A 19,917-nucleotide genomic window follows, 5' to 3' on the forward strand; every position below is an offset into this window, starting at 1 on the left:
CGGAGGATTTCGTAACTATCCAAGCTCTTTGGCCACTTTTCTCTTACACTGTCAAGCAAAGAAATGGGTTTGTGTGTTTTGTGAATTTATTTCATCGGAGAAAAGAGTTGAGGAAATGAATGAATCCAATTGTTATAATGGACAATCCTTTTGACCGGCCATCACTATCTATATAAATAAAAGAATTAATGTGATTGCCGTGTGCGTTAGAGTTTCCTTGCAGAGGAGCTTAGAGTTTATTGAGATACATGGGCCGTTGACTGACAACGCTGACTGAAAGTGTCTTACAAAAGAAGAAGGAAAAAATAGGGATATTTGATATTCTACTGAAAAGGTCAAGAAATGAATTTTGATAGACCGAAAGGGCTGTGTATTTACATAGTACAATCAGACTGCAGACAGCTGGCACTGTGTATACTTAAGAATAATATTACCTGAAATATAATACAGTAATTAGTGGGTAGGATTATGAATCTCAGACAATGATTTCTGTGTAATTATGTGAAGCATTTAGAAAGGTTATAAAGCACAATTATGCCAATGAGACTAATAGAAATACTGTAGCTCACTATTATAGAAATAACCTCTTCCTGTTAATAATGACTGCTTTAATCAAATAATTTATTTATTTTTTTAATATGAAAGGTGAAAAGTCCTTTGTGCGATGCTAAAACAATATAATCATCAGTGTTTTAATTGTACCAGTCAAAAGCGGTACAGTTATTGCAGCTTCACATTTTCCATAAGAGGAGTGGCGATATCGTTTTTATAGAAATCATTGACCAGGAATGCGTAATTGAGAAATTGATGAGTCCGAATGTGACAGAGCCTAGAAGACACAAGTAACGCATCTAACGAAAAGATGTGTCATCTCTTGTGTACTGCATGTTCCTGCGAACACGGACATGACCTCTTGCCTCGGAAAATTGTTGCCATTAACAATGTGTTGCCCTGAGCAACACTGGCAAGTGAAAACGGCCCATTTATCTATTCTCCAGAGACAATGCAGCAATGAGATGTGTTAAGTCATTATGTTACAAGAGCGAGGACATGACAAGTGGCGGTGTTACAGAGTCGGGGGCAAACGTAGACAGACGGGCATATCAGACTTTAAACATTATGCTGCCAAACAAATTCAATTAGTTTAAATCCAATTTCTAGAAATGAAGATGTTACAACTGAAATTACTATGCATTTCGTAGGTTCTTAGGGTCTTAAGTTAATATGTAGTGTTAAATGATATATTTGTTACATAATTTACAGTGAAAAACAATTGTTTATAATAATTTAAATAAATATATTTAATATATATTACATATACCATTATAAACGTTAAAGTAAATAGCTGTCAAAACATCCCATAATTTCTGAAAAATTATCATTGTATTTTATAGTTATTTGTACCATAAACTGAACATAACCATAAACTGAGTTGAACATTTTTATAGCAGATTTCATACTGAATTAGCATTTTACTGTATATGAACAGCGAAATTAAAAAAATGGATAGCAAAAATCTAATTTAACTGTTTTTATTCAGTCAAAAATAAAACTAAAATTAAATTATAATATTGCTGAATCCAGCTAAATACATTAATTATACAATTTATAGGAACAGAACAAATTTATGGGTTAAATCAAGAAGAAGTGAGACAACATTGTGGGTTGGAAGTAGGCCAAGGAGGTATGGGGCCCACATTAATGTGAATAATGTCATTGTATGAAGAGCAGATCCAAACATAAGCAATGCCATAAGGACTGCAGCAATAAAAAGTCCCAGATTTGAACAGAGACGGGTGTGATCTGAGATGTTGTCGTGGCCAGACAGCTTAAATTTTAAAACATAGCTCGCACAAGTTGATCACAGAACTGAACCGAGAAATGGAGTATCGCAGGTAACACAAAGGAAGTGTGAAGAGAATGGGACTGAATTTATACAAAGTGATGAAAGACAGCTTGGAACAAGAACGGGAAAGAAAATAAAAGGGTTGAAAGGAATGCTCGACAGACACGCAGTGTGACAGTGATGTGAAGGTATTACTCTCACTGTGAATTGTGTTGGTCATGCCTCATAATTCACTTCAGCCTGTCTAAAGCCCAGCAGAGTTAGAGGCAGCTTAATAGATGCAGGGCAGCAGGGGAAGCACCATTTATCTTTACAGATTACCAATGAGAACGTTGCACTCACAATTCTCCCGTCTCCAGCCGCTCTCGACAAATGTAAGCCTTTTCTTACAGAGGTATAATAATAACAGAGTAAAAATAAATGTAATAGATTAAAGATAAGTAACCATTGTATGTATTTATTATTATTATTGTGCTATTTGTATTATTTTAATTCATTTTAGTCTTTTATGTAACAGTCAAATACGGTCATGGTTTTTCCGCAACCTTACACTGGGCAGTTTTGTTTTTGTTTGGCTTTGAGGCTGTGCGCCAACATGGCAACGTGTTTTATTATTTAATTATATCATAGTATTTTGTTTTCATTTCGTGTTATCGTTTTGTTTTTTTCCACAACCCCACATTTGTTTTTCGTGTAAAGGTTTTCGGTTTGTTTTGCTATGTGTACGGCAAATCACAAGGCAAAGAAGTTTCTTATGAGACACGTCTGTTCACTATTACTGAGCTGTCACCACTCAGTCCAACTCCGTTGTTTATAAAACACTGTCTAAATATTTTATCTGTTGTAAGAAGAGGTTTATGGTTACTAAGGGAAAATCTTTGTGGGTTTACATTGGACATGTTATCTTAATTGCTTTACAGAAAGCTCAAATCAATCTCACTGTTTGTGTATGTTTTTGCTACTCATGTGATATCAGGAGGTCATTACAGGTCATTAGTGGGCTGCATAACTGGCCACATACAGTATGTTGACCACATGAAAACACCAGAAAGTAACACCTTGTTTAAAACGAATGGCTTCCTGTTGTTTTGTCAATGCAAATTGCATTGGGAATACCCATTTGTTTATTACGTTGTGTACAAAACTTTTTTTTTATGTAAATGGGTTTTCTTGTACTTTGGGTTACCAGTCCTCTGAGACCTCTGCTGATATGTTATACTTATATTCACGAGTTTCACTAGTTACTAATGGAAGAAGTGCAGTAATTGGATGTAGTGTAACCTTGCAGAAAGAAAACAACAATTTCACAGCATTAGAATATGTTTAGCTACATTTAATAATGAATGTACCAGTAGCTCCCTAGAGAATTAAACCCTCGTTTTCATTCCAACAATTAATTTTCTCTCATTTCTAGAAAGCGTTTTTTAATTCCATAATTGTGCCTCTTCCCTTTCTCCATGGCTCTTTGTCTCTCTCCATGCCCTTGAACCACTCATAACTCTGTAATGTCACTGACCACATATAATCAGGGGAGCAGTGGTCTCTCATATACACAGCACATTAATTCCACTGAAAAGATATCTGGAAGGAGAAGAAGAGACAGGGTGATTAGAAAGATTCCACTGGATGGGCAGAAATAAGGGGAGGATGAATGAAAGACGTGGGAGAGTGGCTTGTGGAATCTCATTTAATAAACACACACAAATACGATGTAATGAAGCAGTGTCCAATGCGTGCCGGCTGGTTATGGGTCAACATTAGTTTGCATACATTTCACCAGTTTACACACTAAACGAGTGCCCAAAAAGGCCAGAAATAAATGGCTCCATTTATGGTGAAACAAAGACGTGCAGGAAAACACTTCATGCCTTTTATCCTAGGGGCCCAATGTTTAAACAGATTAATTGTTTATATTCATGCTACAATTAGTACCTCTCATTTCCTGTCTGAACTTCATACCAGGAACCAAGTAAAGAGTATTAGGCACTAATTTGTGGATGGAGGAATAAACAAAGGGAAGAATTACATAAATAAATGCGGATAAAGGCGTCAAAGCTAAGCTGAGCTGTACATACTCCACTGTGCTGCTTGATGGATTACAGTAGAAAGTATACAATAAATATATAAAGTGGAAAAGTGGATATAGGGTAACCTTGATAAGCCATTTGAAAGATCTTTAGAAATTGTGGATTGAATATATTTTATGTGGTTTTGTCTACAGATTACATTGTCACACCAGTAGATGGAGACAAGTGACTGTCTTTATGAGTGAGTCATTGAATCATTCAATCAACCAGTTTGTTCAAAAACACAGATTCATTTAGGAAAAAATCACCGCTACTGTTTGTTGGTCGAAAAAACTGTACACTCTAAAAAACGTTGGGTTATTTTTTTCAACCTAACCACTGGGTTGAACTTGTTGGGTCATTCTGTTGGGTTATTTTCTTAGGTTAGATCACCTCAGGAGCAGAGAAGCAAGTGTTTTTCAACAAGTACAAATGTTATTCAGAAGAAAAATGTATTTTTTTATCTTGAAAACTATTAATGTATACCAGAAAATACAAAATAGGGCATTTCACGTGACATTAACAGTTATACACAAACGTCATGCACAGTTATACACAAGTGTCATTCTGTTGTAGCTTCGTTAGTTTTTTTATTTGGCGAAGAACAAACTGACAAAGTAATAGGCAATACCATATCTAAAATGTAAGCTACTTAATAGAATCATCATCTTATTTGTATTACAGGTCTTGTTGTTGTATAAATTGCTGTACCTGTGCCAATCAGCTCCGAAGTGTTCTTGCTTGTTTTTATTGGTTGAATAGATAGGGACAAAATGTTCTGCATTTTATAATTGACCCTCACAGGATTGAGGTTTAGTAGATAAATTGACAGGTTTTCATGTTAAACATTATTTGTGTTATGCAAAACATGAAAAATATGAAAAAAAAATATGTCAACATACTAATAATTACTTATTACTAACATAAGTTTATTTTTTGAGTTTGATATTTTAAGTGATTTTGGCTGAATATGGAGACCAGAACATGGAGACGAATTATTGTTTTTATGAGTGAGTCATTGAATAATTCAGTCAACCGATTCATTCAAAATCACTGCATTTAGGAAAAAAATCTACACTAATCTGTGTTGGTCAAAGATGCACAAATGTTCATTTTGTGTATGAGCTCATTTAGGATCCTTTGCGCTGACTAAGAAAGAACAGAAAGTTCAAAATCAAGAAAAGGCAATATTGTTTCTTATAAGTTATTCAATAGCGACCGTTAACTGAACAATGCACAAAAGGAATATTGTATTCACTATCGTGCTGCTTACCTAACATTACAATACCTTCACCATTCTACTCACTGTCTTCTGCTTACAACCAATCACAATCAGTCCTTAGTCCACAAATGAGTCCAACAATGACAGAAACTTAAATATACACTTTAAATATGGAGACCATCCTTTGGAATAAAAGAATTTGTACTATTTAGAGTCTTTCCAAGTACTGGGGTTTCGCACAGCTTGTCACAGGAGTAGAGGACTCCCGCTCAGAGGCCATATGTACGGTTCTGGAGCGTGGCATAGTGCTCACTGTTGGTGACACTGTTTGAAATGAAGCTGGGTGAGGAGAGACCAAAGCATGATGAAACAAGAGTGTCTATACTGTACTGACATCAGCGCATTCAGATACCTCCCTCCTTCACTCATTTGCTCAGTGCATAGATCACCATGGCAACTTCAGCAAGGTCTCGTCATCTGTTCTCTCACCTGTCGCCAATGTGAACAGAACACTGTAAAATGGTGCATTCATATAGCTGTACTTACGTTTGCCACCAACCTTACCTTCTATTTACTACTGGTTAGCATGAAAGAATCATGTTCTGGAATCAATATTTGGTAACGAACTTAATATATTAGAGGTTTCTTTTGGTTCTTTAAATCAAGTGAATATGAATTTGAAATGGATTCCAGTTTCTTAAAACATATTCCTGGTTTTATTGGTGCAATCATTTACCAGTGCATGGTATTTCAAGGGAAATAAAGCATAAATAAATAAGATCGGACACAGATATTAAACACAGAGGTATCACATTTAAACTTAGCTTTTTTAGTCAGGTCTGAGGTGGCTCAATTTGGTTTAATTAGTCTCCCGGACCTTATTTCGACAGGAAAAACAGACAAAATCTCCAATCAGGCAGTCGTGACTCATTGAGAAACATGCAGAAACTATAAAGTGGCCCAGGGGAGGAATTATGTGAAAGTGACTCCACGTTTCAGTCTAGCTGAGATGCCCTTTGAGGATGGTGTGTTTGTGTAATTGCATTTGTAGATGCACAAATGACTCCTTGTCCAAAGACATTTTAAATGCAGCTTTGGGTTATAGCATAGCTCCATGGTTATATGTTGAGCATATAAGGGAATATTTTAGAATCGTTACAATACTATGTTTTATTATCAAACGATTATAGTCGAAATCTTGAGCTGAAAACAAAAAGGTTTTTTTTATTGTTTATTTTTTAATTTTTTTATTTTTTATTTCATTTAAATTGTAGTTAAAATTAGAGTAATTCTGTGTTTTGTCCAGTCTGTGAGAGAGCAATGTTTAAATGCTTTGTAAACACTTATTCTGCTTTCAGTGTGTGGCGGTAGTTTGGCCTTCGACCTGCGTCTCCAAGGTGCCCCTCTCAAACTGCCAGTCACTAGCAGGAGAAGTCAGGCAGGGCACTGTGGCGGTCAGACCCCCTTCCTGACCGGCTGCTGATCCCCTGTCAGCCAGCAGCATGCTAAAACACAAGCACAAGAGAGAACGAGACAAGGGACGGCTTAAAGGTCCTAATAATGTACCCCACATCCCCCAAAAACGTTCAAAAGCAATGCACTTCAAATAATATGTTAGTGCCATTAAATATCAGATACACACAACAGAAAGAAAACATTATTATGCATGAATGAATGCAAATTCTGTTTGTCTGTTTAATTCTAATTCTGTGTAACTATTTAAATTCTGTTCAAACTAAATCAACCATATTTTTTAAATAATCTTAGAATAGCAGCAGTGCAATATTAAACTGTTTTTCTCTTTAAAAATATTGGTTCGAGTTCAGATTTACTGTTGCCTGCAGTAATTCTATTTGACTTTAATGGGTGAATTAGCATTAAGACAACGTGAAGAAATACTGCCATCTAGAGTTACTTGACTCCTGGTAACAGTTTGTTTTTTAAAATAAGTTAAATTTATTTCTTTTTTTATTTACACTTTCTTTTAATGTGTCATTTAGGCACCGAGTAGTATTAATTAACTACATGTATATGGTTGGGATCAGGATTAGAGTATGACTTATTAGGGTTAATTGCATGTAATTATGCATAATTTATAGTTATTACGTGTAAAAGGTGTAACAAGTACACCTTAAAATAAGGTGTAACCCATTTATTTTTCTTTCTTTTGGATCAAAATCTAGGTTCTTTCTGTGCTACTCCTCTTTGCTTTCTATCCAGAAGTACATTGCAAAATGGACGAATGTAGTATAGAAAGTTACTTCTAAGTCGGGTCCGTCAGTGCCTGGAGCATGTCCACTTGAAAGCCTGTTAGTGACAAGCCAGACAAAACCAGGACATGCAGTCCTTTAGGTGACAGCTCCTGGGACTCAATATTACATGAGACAACACCTTCACTTCATTTGCCCTTGGCCAGGAGCTGCTCTGGAGAACAGTAAAAGGGTAAAACATGCTTTAGTGATGACAGGTCCTTACAGAGACAAACTCTATTATCAAAAGAATTAAATGAATAAAAACAGAACCATTTTACAATGTACAACGGTGGATATTTTGTAAAAGCGTATATGATGTTACCATTTTAGGTTATAAATTTATTACTATTACTTAAAATATTTTTTTTTTTATTTTATCCTCCTTATGTAATTCCAAATTGTTGGTAAAGGTCAGTTCTCATTGACCTTTGTAGTATTATATGTCCATATTTAATGGGAGCCGATATTCTTTGAAATATGTTGTTTTATCCACCACGCAAGAAATGACATTAGACAATAATGAACGTGTTTCATTTATTCATTTAGGCTGCTACAAATTTTTACATGTGCTATTGTTAGCTGATCTGGTGGAGCCTCTTCTGCATCTACCCTGTGGAGTTAGTATCATTTACTGAGCAGCCAACAGAAAGCTGCTCACCCCTCTGCTGTTAAGCCAGATCTCCAGAAAAGCAGAAGGCATGTCTGAATGAGAAGACAGAAGGTTAGAGAGGTGGGGAGAGGGGGCTGAATTACTCTGAATGGCAGCCAATGCTGGGTGAATACTAATCTTACATAATCTACTACGCCATATTGCAATTATTACATTCATACATGGCACCTCTCAATGCTCTGTGACAGATTTCATGACATTGATAGCAAGCATCACTTGTTCCCATGTTTGCAAAATGAATAAAATAGACATAAATCTGACTTTTAAATTAAAACCAGAGTGAAGGATATTTCATTAAAAGCATTTATTTATATATATCATTTTAACATTCACAATCACAAGTGCATTAAAATGTCCTGAATGTCTGAAAAGACATTGATGAGCAGTTCAAAATGTGTTGCTTTCAAAGTGTATGATTTTAATGCCTCATAATAAATCATAATATACCAAGGACAATCTGTATTTAAACTGCACTTTTATAAGACGGTAACACTGACATGACATTCAAAACAGTTTATCAAATGTCACAGTGCTAACAGCTTTGAATGTATATGATTGATCACTGCTATTTATGTATTTATGTATTTATTTATTTATCTAATTCTGTTCTTAAAAAAATAACAAAAGCCAAAAAGGCCTTTAAATCTAGTTCGCTGTATTATTTATGTATATGTTTTCTTTTGATTTATTATATAAATGTATTAAAAAATGAAAAGAAAAATGTATTATATAATTTAAAGAACCATGTAAGGGTAACTAATTGTTATAGCACTTGTGTACCAGTGCTCTTTTGTAGATTTTGATCACTCCTCATTTGTATGTCACTTTGAGTAAAAGTTTCTGCTAAATGTGTAAATGTAAATGTTATAAGTCAACACTGCACTGTAACCATAATTGCACACACACACACACACACACACACACACAAAGTTCATGCAAGCTTTTACTCTATATGCAAATGAGTCACACAGAAATAACAATTCAGTGCCATTTTGTGATTAAAAGGTATAATTATTCCTTACGGACCTTTGACCTCTTATCTAAAGTTGGTAACATATTATTCAGTGTGAAAACACTTCCATAAGCTGTAAATATCAAGATGGGCCTCTTTATTCATCCGTCATATTACCTGTGACTCACTTTAAAGCACAGTGTCTGTTTTCTCTTCAGAAATAGCATGTGTATCTGATAGCATCCACATTTGAAATGTAGACACTTCAGCTGCCACGATTTTGGTGCGCGTCCAACAAATTGTCCATCTCCATCCAGGGAAGATCCCACTGGATTTCAGTCACGTCCTGCTTGGTTTTAGGCATTTCCTCTTGAACTCTTTCCCTCTTGAATGCCCTATTTGGACACACATGCAATTTCTCCCTGAAAAGCATGAGTAAACATTGCAGATATTTGATACAGAATGCAATTTTTGATTTACATTGTCAGTAGTCAGTGAAATTAATAGCACAAACCGATTAATACAAAATCATAATTTGTCATTATTTACTAACTCACAAATGACGTGAGGGAATGTGTGTATAACAGTAGTATATAGGATATACCTGTATGTTCAACCTAATCTTCACCGGACAAATAAAAAGTTTTTATGCAGTCGTGATTTATTAATAAATTTGTGCAATTTTTGGGACGGATTGCAATTGTACAATCATACAGATTTGCCACCAATTTGCCAAAACCTAAAATAGTTATGAATTATATACTCTACCTGAAACCAGGAAACAAGAGCCAGAGAATAGGAAGAAGCACCAGAAGAATCAATATGATACACAGCCCTGACACCCAGGCCACAGTCCCTGGAGAACAAGGTTTATACGGATGGTTACAGAATGCTACATTCAGTGTCAGATATTATATCTGCGTCTTATACCTGTAAATGTGTTTTCGTCTTTTGAGCGATCTGTGAAGTTAGTCACATGTTAACAATGACAAATATTATCATTAAATCTACATTATTGACAATGATGTTCTTACAGCTCACGGTGATACTGATGGAGTTACTTGTCTTGTTTTCAGCAGGACTCTCACACCAGTACAATCCATTGTTATTATGGTCAATGTCAATGAAATGACATTCTTGAGGCCTGTCTGTAGATTCGGTGCCATTTAACTGCAAGCATCCAGATCTTTTTAGCTCCCCGGCCCGCTCAGAATCCAGCTCGTTGAATTAATAACTTTAACAGAGCAGCGAAGGGTGAAATTTCCCCCCCTGAAGTGTTGTCTGCTGTCAGGCCGGACCTCTAGAGCAGCGTCTGAGTGAGAATCTTTGACTGATTCATTCCGATCCGTGCCCTGAAATGTTCCGTGTGTCAACAGGGAGGAAAAAAGCACTGAAAATAGATATAACGCCACAACTAAATATTTTTCTCTGGGTTTATCAATTAAACCAGACTAAACATATATAAACGTTGCTAAAAATGGATGAGTGGATTGTGTTCTATGAGAGCTGATTCTTAAACAGTCAAATTATTTGTGTTAATATGTTTTGTTTTAAAAAACTCACCTAAGTAACCAGAAGCTGACAGAGGTCCCATGTTATTCTTTACCGCTGGGTCTTTTTCTAGAGAACAAGCACGCTAGACAGACATAATAACAGTGAAATATCCAAAAGAACAATTAAAGGGCTTTCTTTGCTCCACCTTTTCCGCTTGCTAGAGATGAACTGATAAATTTGTTCACACACAGTTTGTTAGCTGGGAATTGGGCACTTCTTCTTTGTCCAAATTACCAGTTAAATATATCTATAGCAATGAAAAAATTATTTTTATCTGTTATCTTATCTGAATCTGTTTAATATTTTTATTATAATTATTATTATATTTTATTGAATTTTAACACTGTGTATCTATATGATAAAATCACCCCTCTAGTTTGTTAATTATTAGTTAATTTGTTTTTTCTTGCTTAGCAAATTTGGTTTAGAAATTTGTCATTTGACATTTCACAGTGCTATTAAATAATGAAATCATCTTAAAATTAGTGTTCGTGTACATGTAAAAGTTTGGTATAGGCCAGTAGTTTTGTGGATATGTTATTTAAATGTCCATTTTTTGCCAAATGTCACAGCTTTGAGCTAATGCTCATAATTTCATAATATAAAATGGACAAATATTTAAAATATTTTATTTATATTGATTGTAATGTTTAACTATTTACCTGCTTTTAAAAACATATTATTATCGTTGTTGTTATTTTAAAGTAGTTATTTTTTAAGTTGCTGACTTTTGGCAGGAAGACTATTTCATGAACTATTTACTCACAAAATGTGGGTCTTTATTTTGAAAAAGAGCGTGCGGCTTCGTCCTGCAATCTGGCTTCACACTACTCATTACCTGCATATGGCCAAGCGCTACTAGACCCGACCTAAACTAAATTACAGTTATATTTTCTGGAGAGTCGGGACGTCGTTTCCGTGCAACATAAAATGCTGCTGAGGTAAGCAGTTGCTAGCATTTATTCTGTGCAGCCTTACACTCAACAGAAATGTCAGCGTTAAAAGAAATTGCTGCTGAAATCAGCTGTTGTGCTCATGTAGCTAACGTTACCTCACCATCTGTTTGCAGAAGTCACTCACTATTAATAATGAGTTATTAATATCGTTACCTCGTGCGCATGCATGAAATATAACTAGAGTTAGAATGCAGTTTAGCGTTGTTTTTGTAACTGTTCATAAAGCCTTTGCAGTGACCTATGTTGAAGTTGTGCCACCTGCGTTGGATTTGAACGTTGGGAGAGGATTTGAAATGTGTATCTTTTGTCGCTGCTGTGATGTTTAGATGAAGAAGACGTGATCCCAGGCGTTGTCGGATGCAGGCAGGTCTTGTGATCGGGAGCAGCGGGCAGGACTGCAGGAATGGACACCTGGACACCCAACCCGAGAGCCAAACCCTTCATCCCCCGCCAGCAGCGCAGCCTCTACCTCACCTGGAAATACAGACTCACCAACAAAAGAGCAGTGCGGCGGATCTGCCAGGTTATCTTTCGAGACTATCTTTAAACGCTTAAAATGGGAGGTTTCTGTTCTTTATTAGTGACTATGAAACCTAACGTTTACTTGCATTTGCTGTATTTTTAGAGAACATATGTGGGTACGTTATTTAATTTTTTTGCACGCATACCTTTATTACTATTGTAATACTACTGTATGTCATTTTATAGAATAATCCGTTAAAAATAAAATAATAATTCAAATGTATTAGATCAAAATGAATAAAGGCATTGCACTATTTACATTGTTACAATAAATGTTTGGTTATCAGTTTATGTTGTAGTCATGTTATGATTAGCTGAGCAGCACTTAATTAAAAAAATAAATAAAAATTTATTTTGTGAATTAAAATGAATGAAATATTTCTAACATAGGTCACTGATCAAAGGAAATCAGTGACACTGACCATGTGATTCTTAGTTCTGGCTTCTAGTCAAGCAGCAAAGCGTTCAGTGGAAGATCTCAGATCATCAGGATTTATTTTTGTGGTGTTCATGCAGCTTGATGTTTGTGTTAATTTTTCAGTTCGTCATGCACACTGGTATTACTGGCTATATTTAAGATCTCTCCGTTAAGATAACGTGTGTGTATTTGCAGGCCAGTGCTGTCCTCTTTCTACTGATCACAGTGATTGTCAATATCAAACTCATTCTTGACACGAGGAGAGTTGCCAGTGAGGACGATGCTGTTCAAGAGTATGGTAATGTTGATTAATTGCCTTTTGAAATTATGCCTACATGTTAATAATATTTTCTCAGTTAATTGAAGGGAATTGTAAAGACACTGAAATTTATGTGAATTTTAATTTTACAAACTGTAAGATTTATTTTTTGCTCTCAAATTGTATTTTTACGGTTATTGAATATTGCCTCAGATGACGTCCTGCCTAACATGGAAACCCCGCGCAGACCAGCGAGTGGGAGAAAGGTTTTGGATATCGAGGTGTATTCTAGTCGATCTAAGGTTTATGTAGCAGTGGATGGCACCACTGTAAGTGATTAAAGTTTTTTATGACAAGAGAGATTTGCCACATCATTACCAGATAACACTGACAACAATATTTGCTGTGTTTCTGCAGGTTCTGGAAGATGAGATGAGGGAGCAGGGCCGAGGCGTGCATGTTATAGTTTTAAATCAGGCAACTGTAAGAACACACTTTTCGCGACCAACTCTATCATCTTTGGTCATTGCTATCTTTTTAAGTTGTCATTATTATTTGTAAATTCGTATGATAGCCGTTTCATCTTTCTTCAGGGTCATGTCATGGCCAAAAGAGTGTTCGATACTTATTCTCCCCATGAGGATGAAGCCATGATCCTCTTCCTCAACATGGTCACACGTGGAAGAATCCTCATCTTTACTATTAAGGTTAATGTAACGCCTTTTTCCACGCGCTTGCATGATTTCAGGTTTGTGTTTTCTTCGTCTTTAAGTGCACTTCTTTCTGGCCTCTTTAGGATGAGGGGACTTTCCACTTGAAGGATGCAGCAAAGAATCTTCTGAAAGGTTTGGGGAGTCAGGTAGCTGTCACTTTAGGTTGGAGAGATATGTGGACTCTGGTTGTAAAGAAGGGAGGTAAGAACAAGGCTTTTTAATTTTTAACATGTATTACTGTTGTTCAAAATGAATTTGAATATGTATATGAATATTATTAATTGTTTTAAAAGTATATGTACTTAATTGTTTCCTCTTGCCATGGTATGGCCATTGTTTTTGACATTTCGTTACATAAATGCTGTAATAAATTCCATTCTATAATATATTAAAATAGAAATGGCTCTTTTTCCACGGTGATGTGATATAAAAGTACTATTTAATTTCTCAGGTCAGGTGTATGGGGAGAAGCACTCCAAGTCTCCTGCTCTGTCCACATGGGGTGATCCTGTGCTGCTGAAGACTGAGGTCCAGCTGACAGCTTCTGAAGGTATTATTCTGAGTGTTGAAGTTCATGTGTTGGATGTAGTATGTAGTGATGTTATGGATTGTGTTAAACTGTCTGTTGGCGCTGTTTCAGAGGCAGAGTGCCATTGGGCAGACACCGAGCTGAACCGCCGGAGAAAACTCTTTTGCAGTAAAGTGGAAGGATATGGAAGCATTTGTAGTTGCAAAGACCCAGCCCCCATAGAGTTTAACCCAGACCCAGTAAGACACACACCCTGTGACTAAAAACATTTTTATATATATATATATAAGTGAGATTTATTTGTTCTTTTTTTATACACTTTGTCATGCAAGAATGCATTGAAGGGATAATTTAAAAAATATGAAAAATATATAATTAATTATGTTGTTCCAAACCCATAAGGCCTTTGCGTATTTTTAATGAAAACCATTTGCTTCCTGACCCTCCATAGATCAATTGAACTACCATTTTGAAGTGCCAGAAAGGTAGCAAGGACTTTGTTAAAAATAGTCTGTGTGACATCCAGTGGTTCATCCATGATGTTAAGAAGCTACGAGAAACTTTTTGTACACAAAGCAAAGAAACATGACAATTTTTACAAGAATTTTGAATTTTCTGTGTCATTTTTTTTGATGCGTCATTGTCTATGAAGGGTCAGAAAGCTCTCGGTTTCATCAAAAATATCTTAATTTATGTTCTGAAAATGAATAAAGGTCTTTGGGGCAACATGAGGGCGAGTAATTAATGACAGAATATACATTTATGTGTCAACTATGCCTTTAAATTGTCTAAAAGTAAAGACTGTTAGATTGTTAGCAAATATTCAAATACATTTTTTTTATTTAAAAAAAACCCCAAAAAACTTAAGAATCCTTAAAAACTTAAAACATAAAAAATGTGTAATAATCTCATGCATCAAGATATCTTTCTACCAAAATATACTAAACTTTTTCATCAACTTGTGTCAAAAATGTATTTTAATGTTATACTTTTTTAATACCATGAAATGTTTATTTATGGTATCAGGTACATCCAAACAAAATACATGATGCCGAGACTGACTATACATGTTTTTTTCTACAAATCTCCATTTTCAGCTTTGTTTTTATGCAGAAGAAGAAGACTGTTGTTGTAGAAGTAATATAAGATCAGTTAGTGCTTGTTATGTCCCTCATCCCGAGATAACTTGATTCTTTTAGACAGTATAACAGTGTTTGTGTTAAATCTGTGTTGACTAAACCTTTCCATATTTTGTCTAGCTGCCTAGCAACAAAGTCTACAACGTCCCAGTAGCAGTTATAGCTGGAAATAGACCAAACTATCTCTACAGGTTAGTAAACATATATGTTTTACTTTACCACACTAAAAAACCATCATGTGTAGTTGAATGGATTAGTGACATCTTTGGCATATGTTTTTATTTTTTTGTTGCATACATTTCGTAGCCAACCAAGAATTGTTCATAGAAAATAAATACTTTTATTTAAGCAGAAGTGGCAGTGAAGACACTTTTCACACATCATTTTTTGTGTATGTTGTTTTGATTTGGGTTCAATGGAGAAAACCAGAAATCCTGTGTGTGGGGGATTTCTGGATGCGTATATATATATATATATATATGTTTCTCTAGAATGCTGCGCTCTCTTCTTTCGTCCCATGGTGTCAATCCACAGATGATCACTGTTTTCATCGATGGCTACTATGAGGTACTGTCTCCTTTTTCATATATTTTTTTTTTCTCTCCTCATCTTTTATGAGACTATTTATACATATTTACGTGATTAACTAAAAGCTTTCTGGTTAGGAACCCATGGATGTGGTGGATCTCTTCGGTCTTAAAGGAGTTCAACATACCCCTATCAGTATTAAGAATGCTAGAGTGTCACAGGTGATATGTTTGTGACTTTTGTTTGAACAATTCAGGTCAAAGCCTGTTTGTGAATCACTATAAGATGGCATTAACGCATTAATGTTCATTGTGTCTCAGCACTACAAAGCCAGCTTGACTGCAACCTTCAGTCTGCACCCAGTGAGTAAATGATGAAATCACCTGCTTTACACCTTATGTAGAGTTACATTTTAAAACAGTTGGCAAGCTTTGACTTTGAAAAATGGAATGTTTTAGGATGCAGATTTTGCCATTGTCTTGGAGGAAGACCTGGATATTTCCATAGATTTTTTCAGGTATGGATGTTTTTATATGATCATTTATATATAATTTTCCACTAGATGGCAGCAGACTCCTGCATTATTTGTAATAGACTAGATTAGAAACGTGTGAGTGCAGAATTAATGAGCTCATTTTAACAGAAAGGATTGATTAACAAGATTTGACTCATTGTCTCTAAAAGTCATTTAAATGTGTGATTCATTTCTTCTCCAACATCTCTGTCAGCTTTCTCAGCCAGACTATCCATTTGTTGCGTGAGGATGACAGTCTGTACTGTATCTCAGCCTGGAATGACCAAGTAAGTGATGGAGGGGAAAAAAAAAGTTTTTTCAGTTTCTTTTAAGTGAAAATATGCTATTTTTAAATGCTGCCAAATACGCTATTATTCTTCTGTAAAAGTCTTTAAACGCCTTCAAGCGGTTCACTTGCCCCTGCTGCTGTGCTGTTTTGCAGGGCTATGAGCACACCGCAGAGGACCCGTCTCTGTTGTACAGAGTGGAGAGTATGCCCGGCCTTGGCTGGGTGCTTAAAAAAAGCCTTTACAAGGATGAACTAGAGCCCAAATGGCCAACTCCTGAGAAGGTGAGGCAGCTAATTCCTGCATTTCGCCTGTAATGTATGCGTGAATAGGGAGAAGTTTATGTATTTACAGTTTACATGCAAAACCTCTCAAAAGCAATGTCTAATTTGGCACAATTTTCCGCTCCATTTGCTTGCACGAAAGCTTCTCAAAGTGATTAATACTCCTCTCTCTATTGAGAAGTGCTGCTCTCACTATGGATTTTAGTATTATGTTCTCTCATTTGAATAAAATTGAACCTTTTGAGTGTGTGTGGTGTATATAGTAAATATCTGAAATGATATAAAAACATTAAATTAGTAAAAATGGTAAAATAAAAAAAGAAAACATTAACATTTAATAGCAAAAACTTTTTTTTTTCATTGTAATTTTTTTAACTACTCAATAAATTCTACAGTTGCTGCTTATTAATAGTTAGTAATGTAGTTATGTTTAGATATTGGGTAGGATTAGAGATGTAAAATAAGGAATTAATATGGGCTAAATTACTACTAATAAATGGCTAATATGACTGCTAATAAGCAACTGTACCCTGCATTTGAAATCAAAATCTGTTGTAACATTACAAATGTCATTTAGTTTAGTTAAATGCTTTCAAACCTTTGAATGGTAGTGTATCAGTTACCTATATTAAACCTGTCTTGGCACTGTTGCCATCTCTTAGCTATGGGACTGGGACATGTGGATGCGGATGCCAGAACAGAGGAAGGGGAGAGAATGTGTCATTCCTGATGTCTCCCGCTCTTATCACTTTGGCATCATTGGGTTAAATATGAATGGTTACTTCCATGTAAGTGAAGACATCTTCTATATTTACGTTATGTTAACGTTTGCGGATTATCTGTGTTTTTCTATGTTGTTGTAATTTAGTGTATTTTTTCCATGACAAGCTGAATCTGTGATGCGATAAATCCAGTGATGTGGTGTTTGTGTGTTTTTCAATTTATATTGCATACCAAATTTTGTGTACGTGTCTCTATAGGAAGTTTACTTTAAAAAGCACAAGTTCAACACTATTCCGAATGTTCAGATGAGAAATGTAGATAGGTACGTATAGTTCCATAATAGTCTTCATATTAGCCAAATTTGCATCATTTTTCAGGTGTATTTGATTTTTTTCTCATTGTTTATAGCTTGAAGAAAGATGCATATGAGATCGAAATCCAAAACCTGCTACGGTAATTTTATCTGACGATCATACTCCTCTACTGAATACTGCAACACAACTATTACAACAACTGCAATAATCATTTGTGCGTCTGCAGTGAGGCTGAGGTCCTGGACCACAGTAAAAACCCATGCGAAGACTCATTTATCCCAGACACAGAGGGAAAGACCTTTGTAATGTTCATTAAAATGGAGCAAGAGACGGATACAAACACTTGGACGGAACTGGCGAAGGTATGTTTAATTTTTGAAGATCCGCAGGTTTCAATTGGGTATCTCTCATAACAAACGGCTGCATTTCAGAGCAGGTTAGCAAGTAGTTACCCTGCATGGTTTCTTACAATGCAAAGTGTTGAGTTTTATTACCGGTTTTTATGTGAACTAAAGCGCAAATGTCTGGCTATCGTTCAAGAGCCTGCTAGGGTAGATAAATGGCTTGTAAACACTGAGAGAGGAAATATATAGAAATAAAATCTGAGGTGAGGATATTAAAACCTAGTATTAGGTTATGGCCTAATCTTGTTTACCGCTCGCAGTGCCTGCATGTATGGGACCTGGATGTACGAGGTTATCACAAAGGACTCTGGAGGCTCTTCAGAAAGAAGAACCACGTATTAGTGGTGGCTGTTCCAATCTCACCATACTCGTGAGTATATATTGCGTTGTTCAGGTTATACAAATACAGTTTTGGAGTTATAAAAAAAAAAGTGTGTATATGTATGTATGTGTGTGTGTATATATATATAATTCAGACAGAATATTTCTCGCCACATTATGGTTAAGTGTTTGGCTTAGGGCTACTTACATGCACTTATGACTAAGTTATGATTAATCAGATGCAACATCTGTAACAATGACTATAAAGTCTTGGCCATTATTTTTTTTTGTCTGTAAACTTATCCTTCCAGTGTTAAGAAGCCCAATAACGTCACTCCCATTCACTTGGAGCCAGCACCTAAAGAGGAGGGACCTCCTGTGGAACAGATTTAGAGCAGTTTTAATCCCACCCAAAGGGCCTTTCCTAACCACTAACAGACAAGGCCCATGTCATGCGGATAATGGGCCTTGTGTTCTTCAGGCCGTTGCAAGACAAAGGGGATAGGATGAACCTGACTGAACCGTCCTGTGCTGGTGCCCTCTAGGAACTGCAGGCTTTTAAACTAGAATGATAATAGTGTGGATTTCTTAAATGGCGTGTGGAGTGACCTTCTTGTTTTGTTGGTATGCATTTTACAGTGGGAGCTTCTCCTGGGGTCGTGAAATTTCATATGTGTTTATGCTGGAAGGTTTGACATTAGAAACGAATTGATGGATGTTTTAAAGTATTACTGGTACTATGATAGAAACCAGTGCTGGTTTTAGTTACTGAATTGTGACAACAGTTAATGTCAAACCAGGACACTCCGAAAAAGGATTAGGAGGGTACAGAAGACATAAGATACTTTTTTTTTTTTTTTTTTTAACACTACTGAGTGCTTTGGGCCGTCCTGCACATGCGTTTTAACTTATGTCTATTTATTTTGTCAATATTAAGATAACTAGGTTTATTTTTACTTAATGGATTCACTTTTACACAAGACAAAATGCATTAAGAAACGAAAGGCTTAAATTTGTTTACAAATCAAACTGTACAGACATATATATTTTTAGAATAAAATATCATATTTTTAGTATTTTTATTGGTTTGAGTACTTTAGTGGCACAAGCAGTATCCCTTAATTACGTATAATATCTATATCGGACTGCCCAGTTGAAAAATTACTTTTTAAACGTCATCGATCATTTTTTTTTTTTTAATGTGCTATGATGGCCCTCCAGCAACAGCTTTAAGAATCCTCTTTCCCAGAGAAGGACAGGCGACGCTGCTTAGGTGAGATCTATGTGTGCACACAGCCACTAAAGAGCCTTATAGGAGAAAAATGGAGGATTAACACTTGAAATCAATGCAGTCTCGGCTGCATCGTAGATCTGCCCTGTGTTAACGTGAGTTACTGTGTGTGAAGATACTGGTGAAAAATTGATTTCTCATGCAATAATGTCC

At 35.7% G+C, this 19,917-nt stretch overlaps 1 protein-coding gene and 1 pseudogene across 1 annotated transcript; one reads left to right on the forward strand and one right to left on the reverse strand.

Annotated features, from left to right (window-relative positions):
- LOC122347278 overlaps positions 1-9,372 on the reverse strand; it is a 39,378-nt pseudogene extending 30,006 nt beyond the window's left edge.
- Positions 9,373-11,364: 1,992 nt separating this feature from the next.
- On the forward strand, positions 11,365-19,026 carry LOC122346397 (protein O-linked-mannose beta-1,2-N-acetylglucosaminyltransferase 1-like). Its single transcript, XM_043240995.1, has 22 exons — positions 11,365-11,503; positions 11,845-12,041; positions 12,654-12,756; positions 12,931-13,046; positions 13,135-13,200; positions 13,311-13,424; positions 13,514-13,631; positions 13,882-13,980; positions 14,071-14,198; positions 15,219-15,289; positions 15,590-15,665; positions 15,764-15,847; positions 15,947-15,988; positions 16,085-16,143; positions 16,355-16,427; positions 16,583-16,711; positions 17,374-17,499; positions 17,692-17,756; positions 17,843-17,887; positions 17,975-18,110; positions 18,413-18,522; positions 18,785-19,026. Exons 2-22 carry the CDS (start codon positions 11,922-11,924, stop codon positions 18,864-18,866), a joined length of 1,962 nt encoding a protein of 653 aa, XP_043096930.1. The 5' UTR covers positions 11,365-11,503; positions 11,845-11,921; the 3' UTR covers positions 18,867-19,026.
- The last annotated feature ends 891 nt before the right edge of the window (positions 19,027-19,917 follow it).

Source organism: Puntigrus tetrazona, chromosome 6 (assembly GCF_018831695.1).
Source record: "Puntigrus tetrazona isolate hp1 chromosome 6, ASM1883169v1, whole genome shotgun sequence".
Taxonomy (NCBI): domain Eukaryota; kingdom Metazoa; phylum Chordata; class Actinopteri; order Cypriniformes; family Cyprinidae; genus Puntigrus; species Puntigrus tetrazona.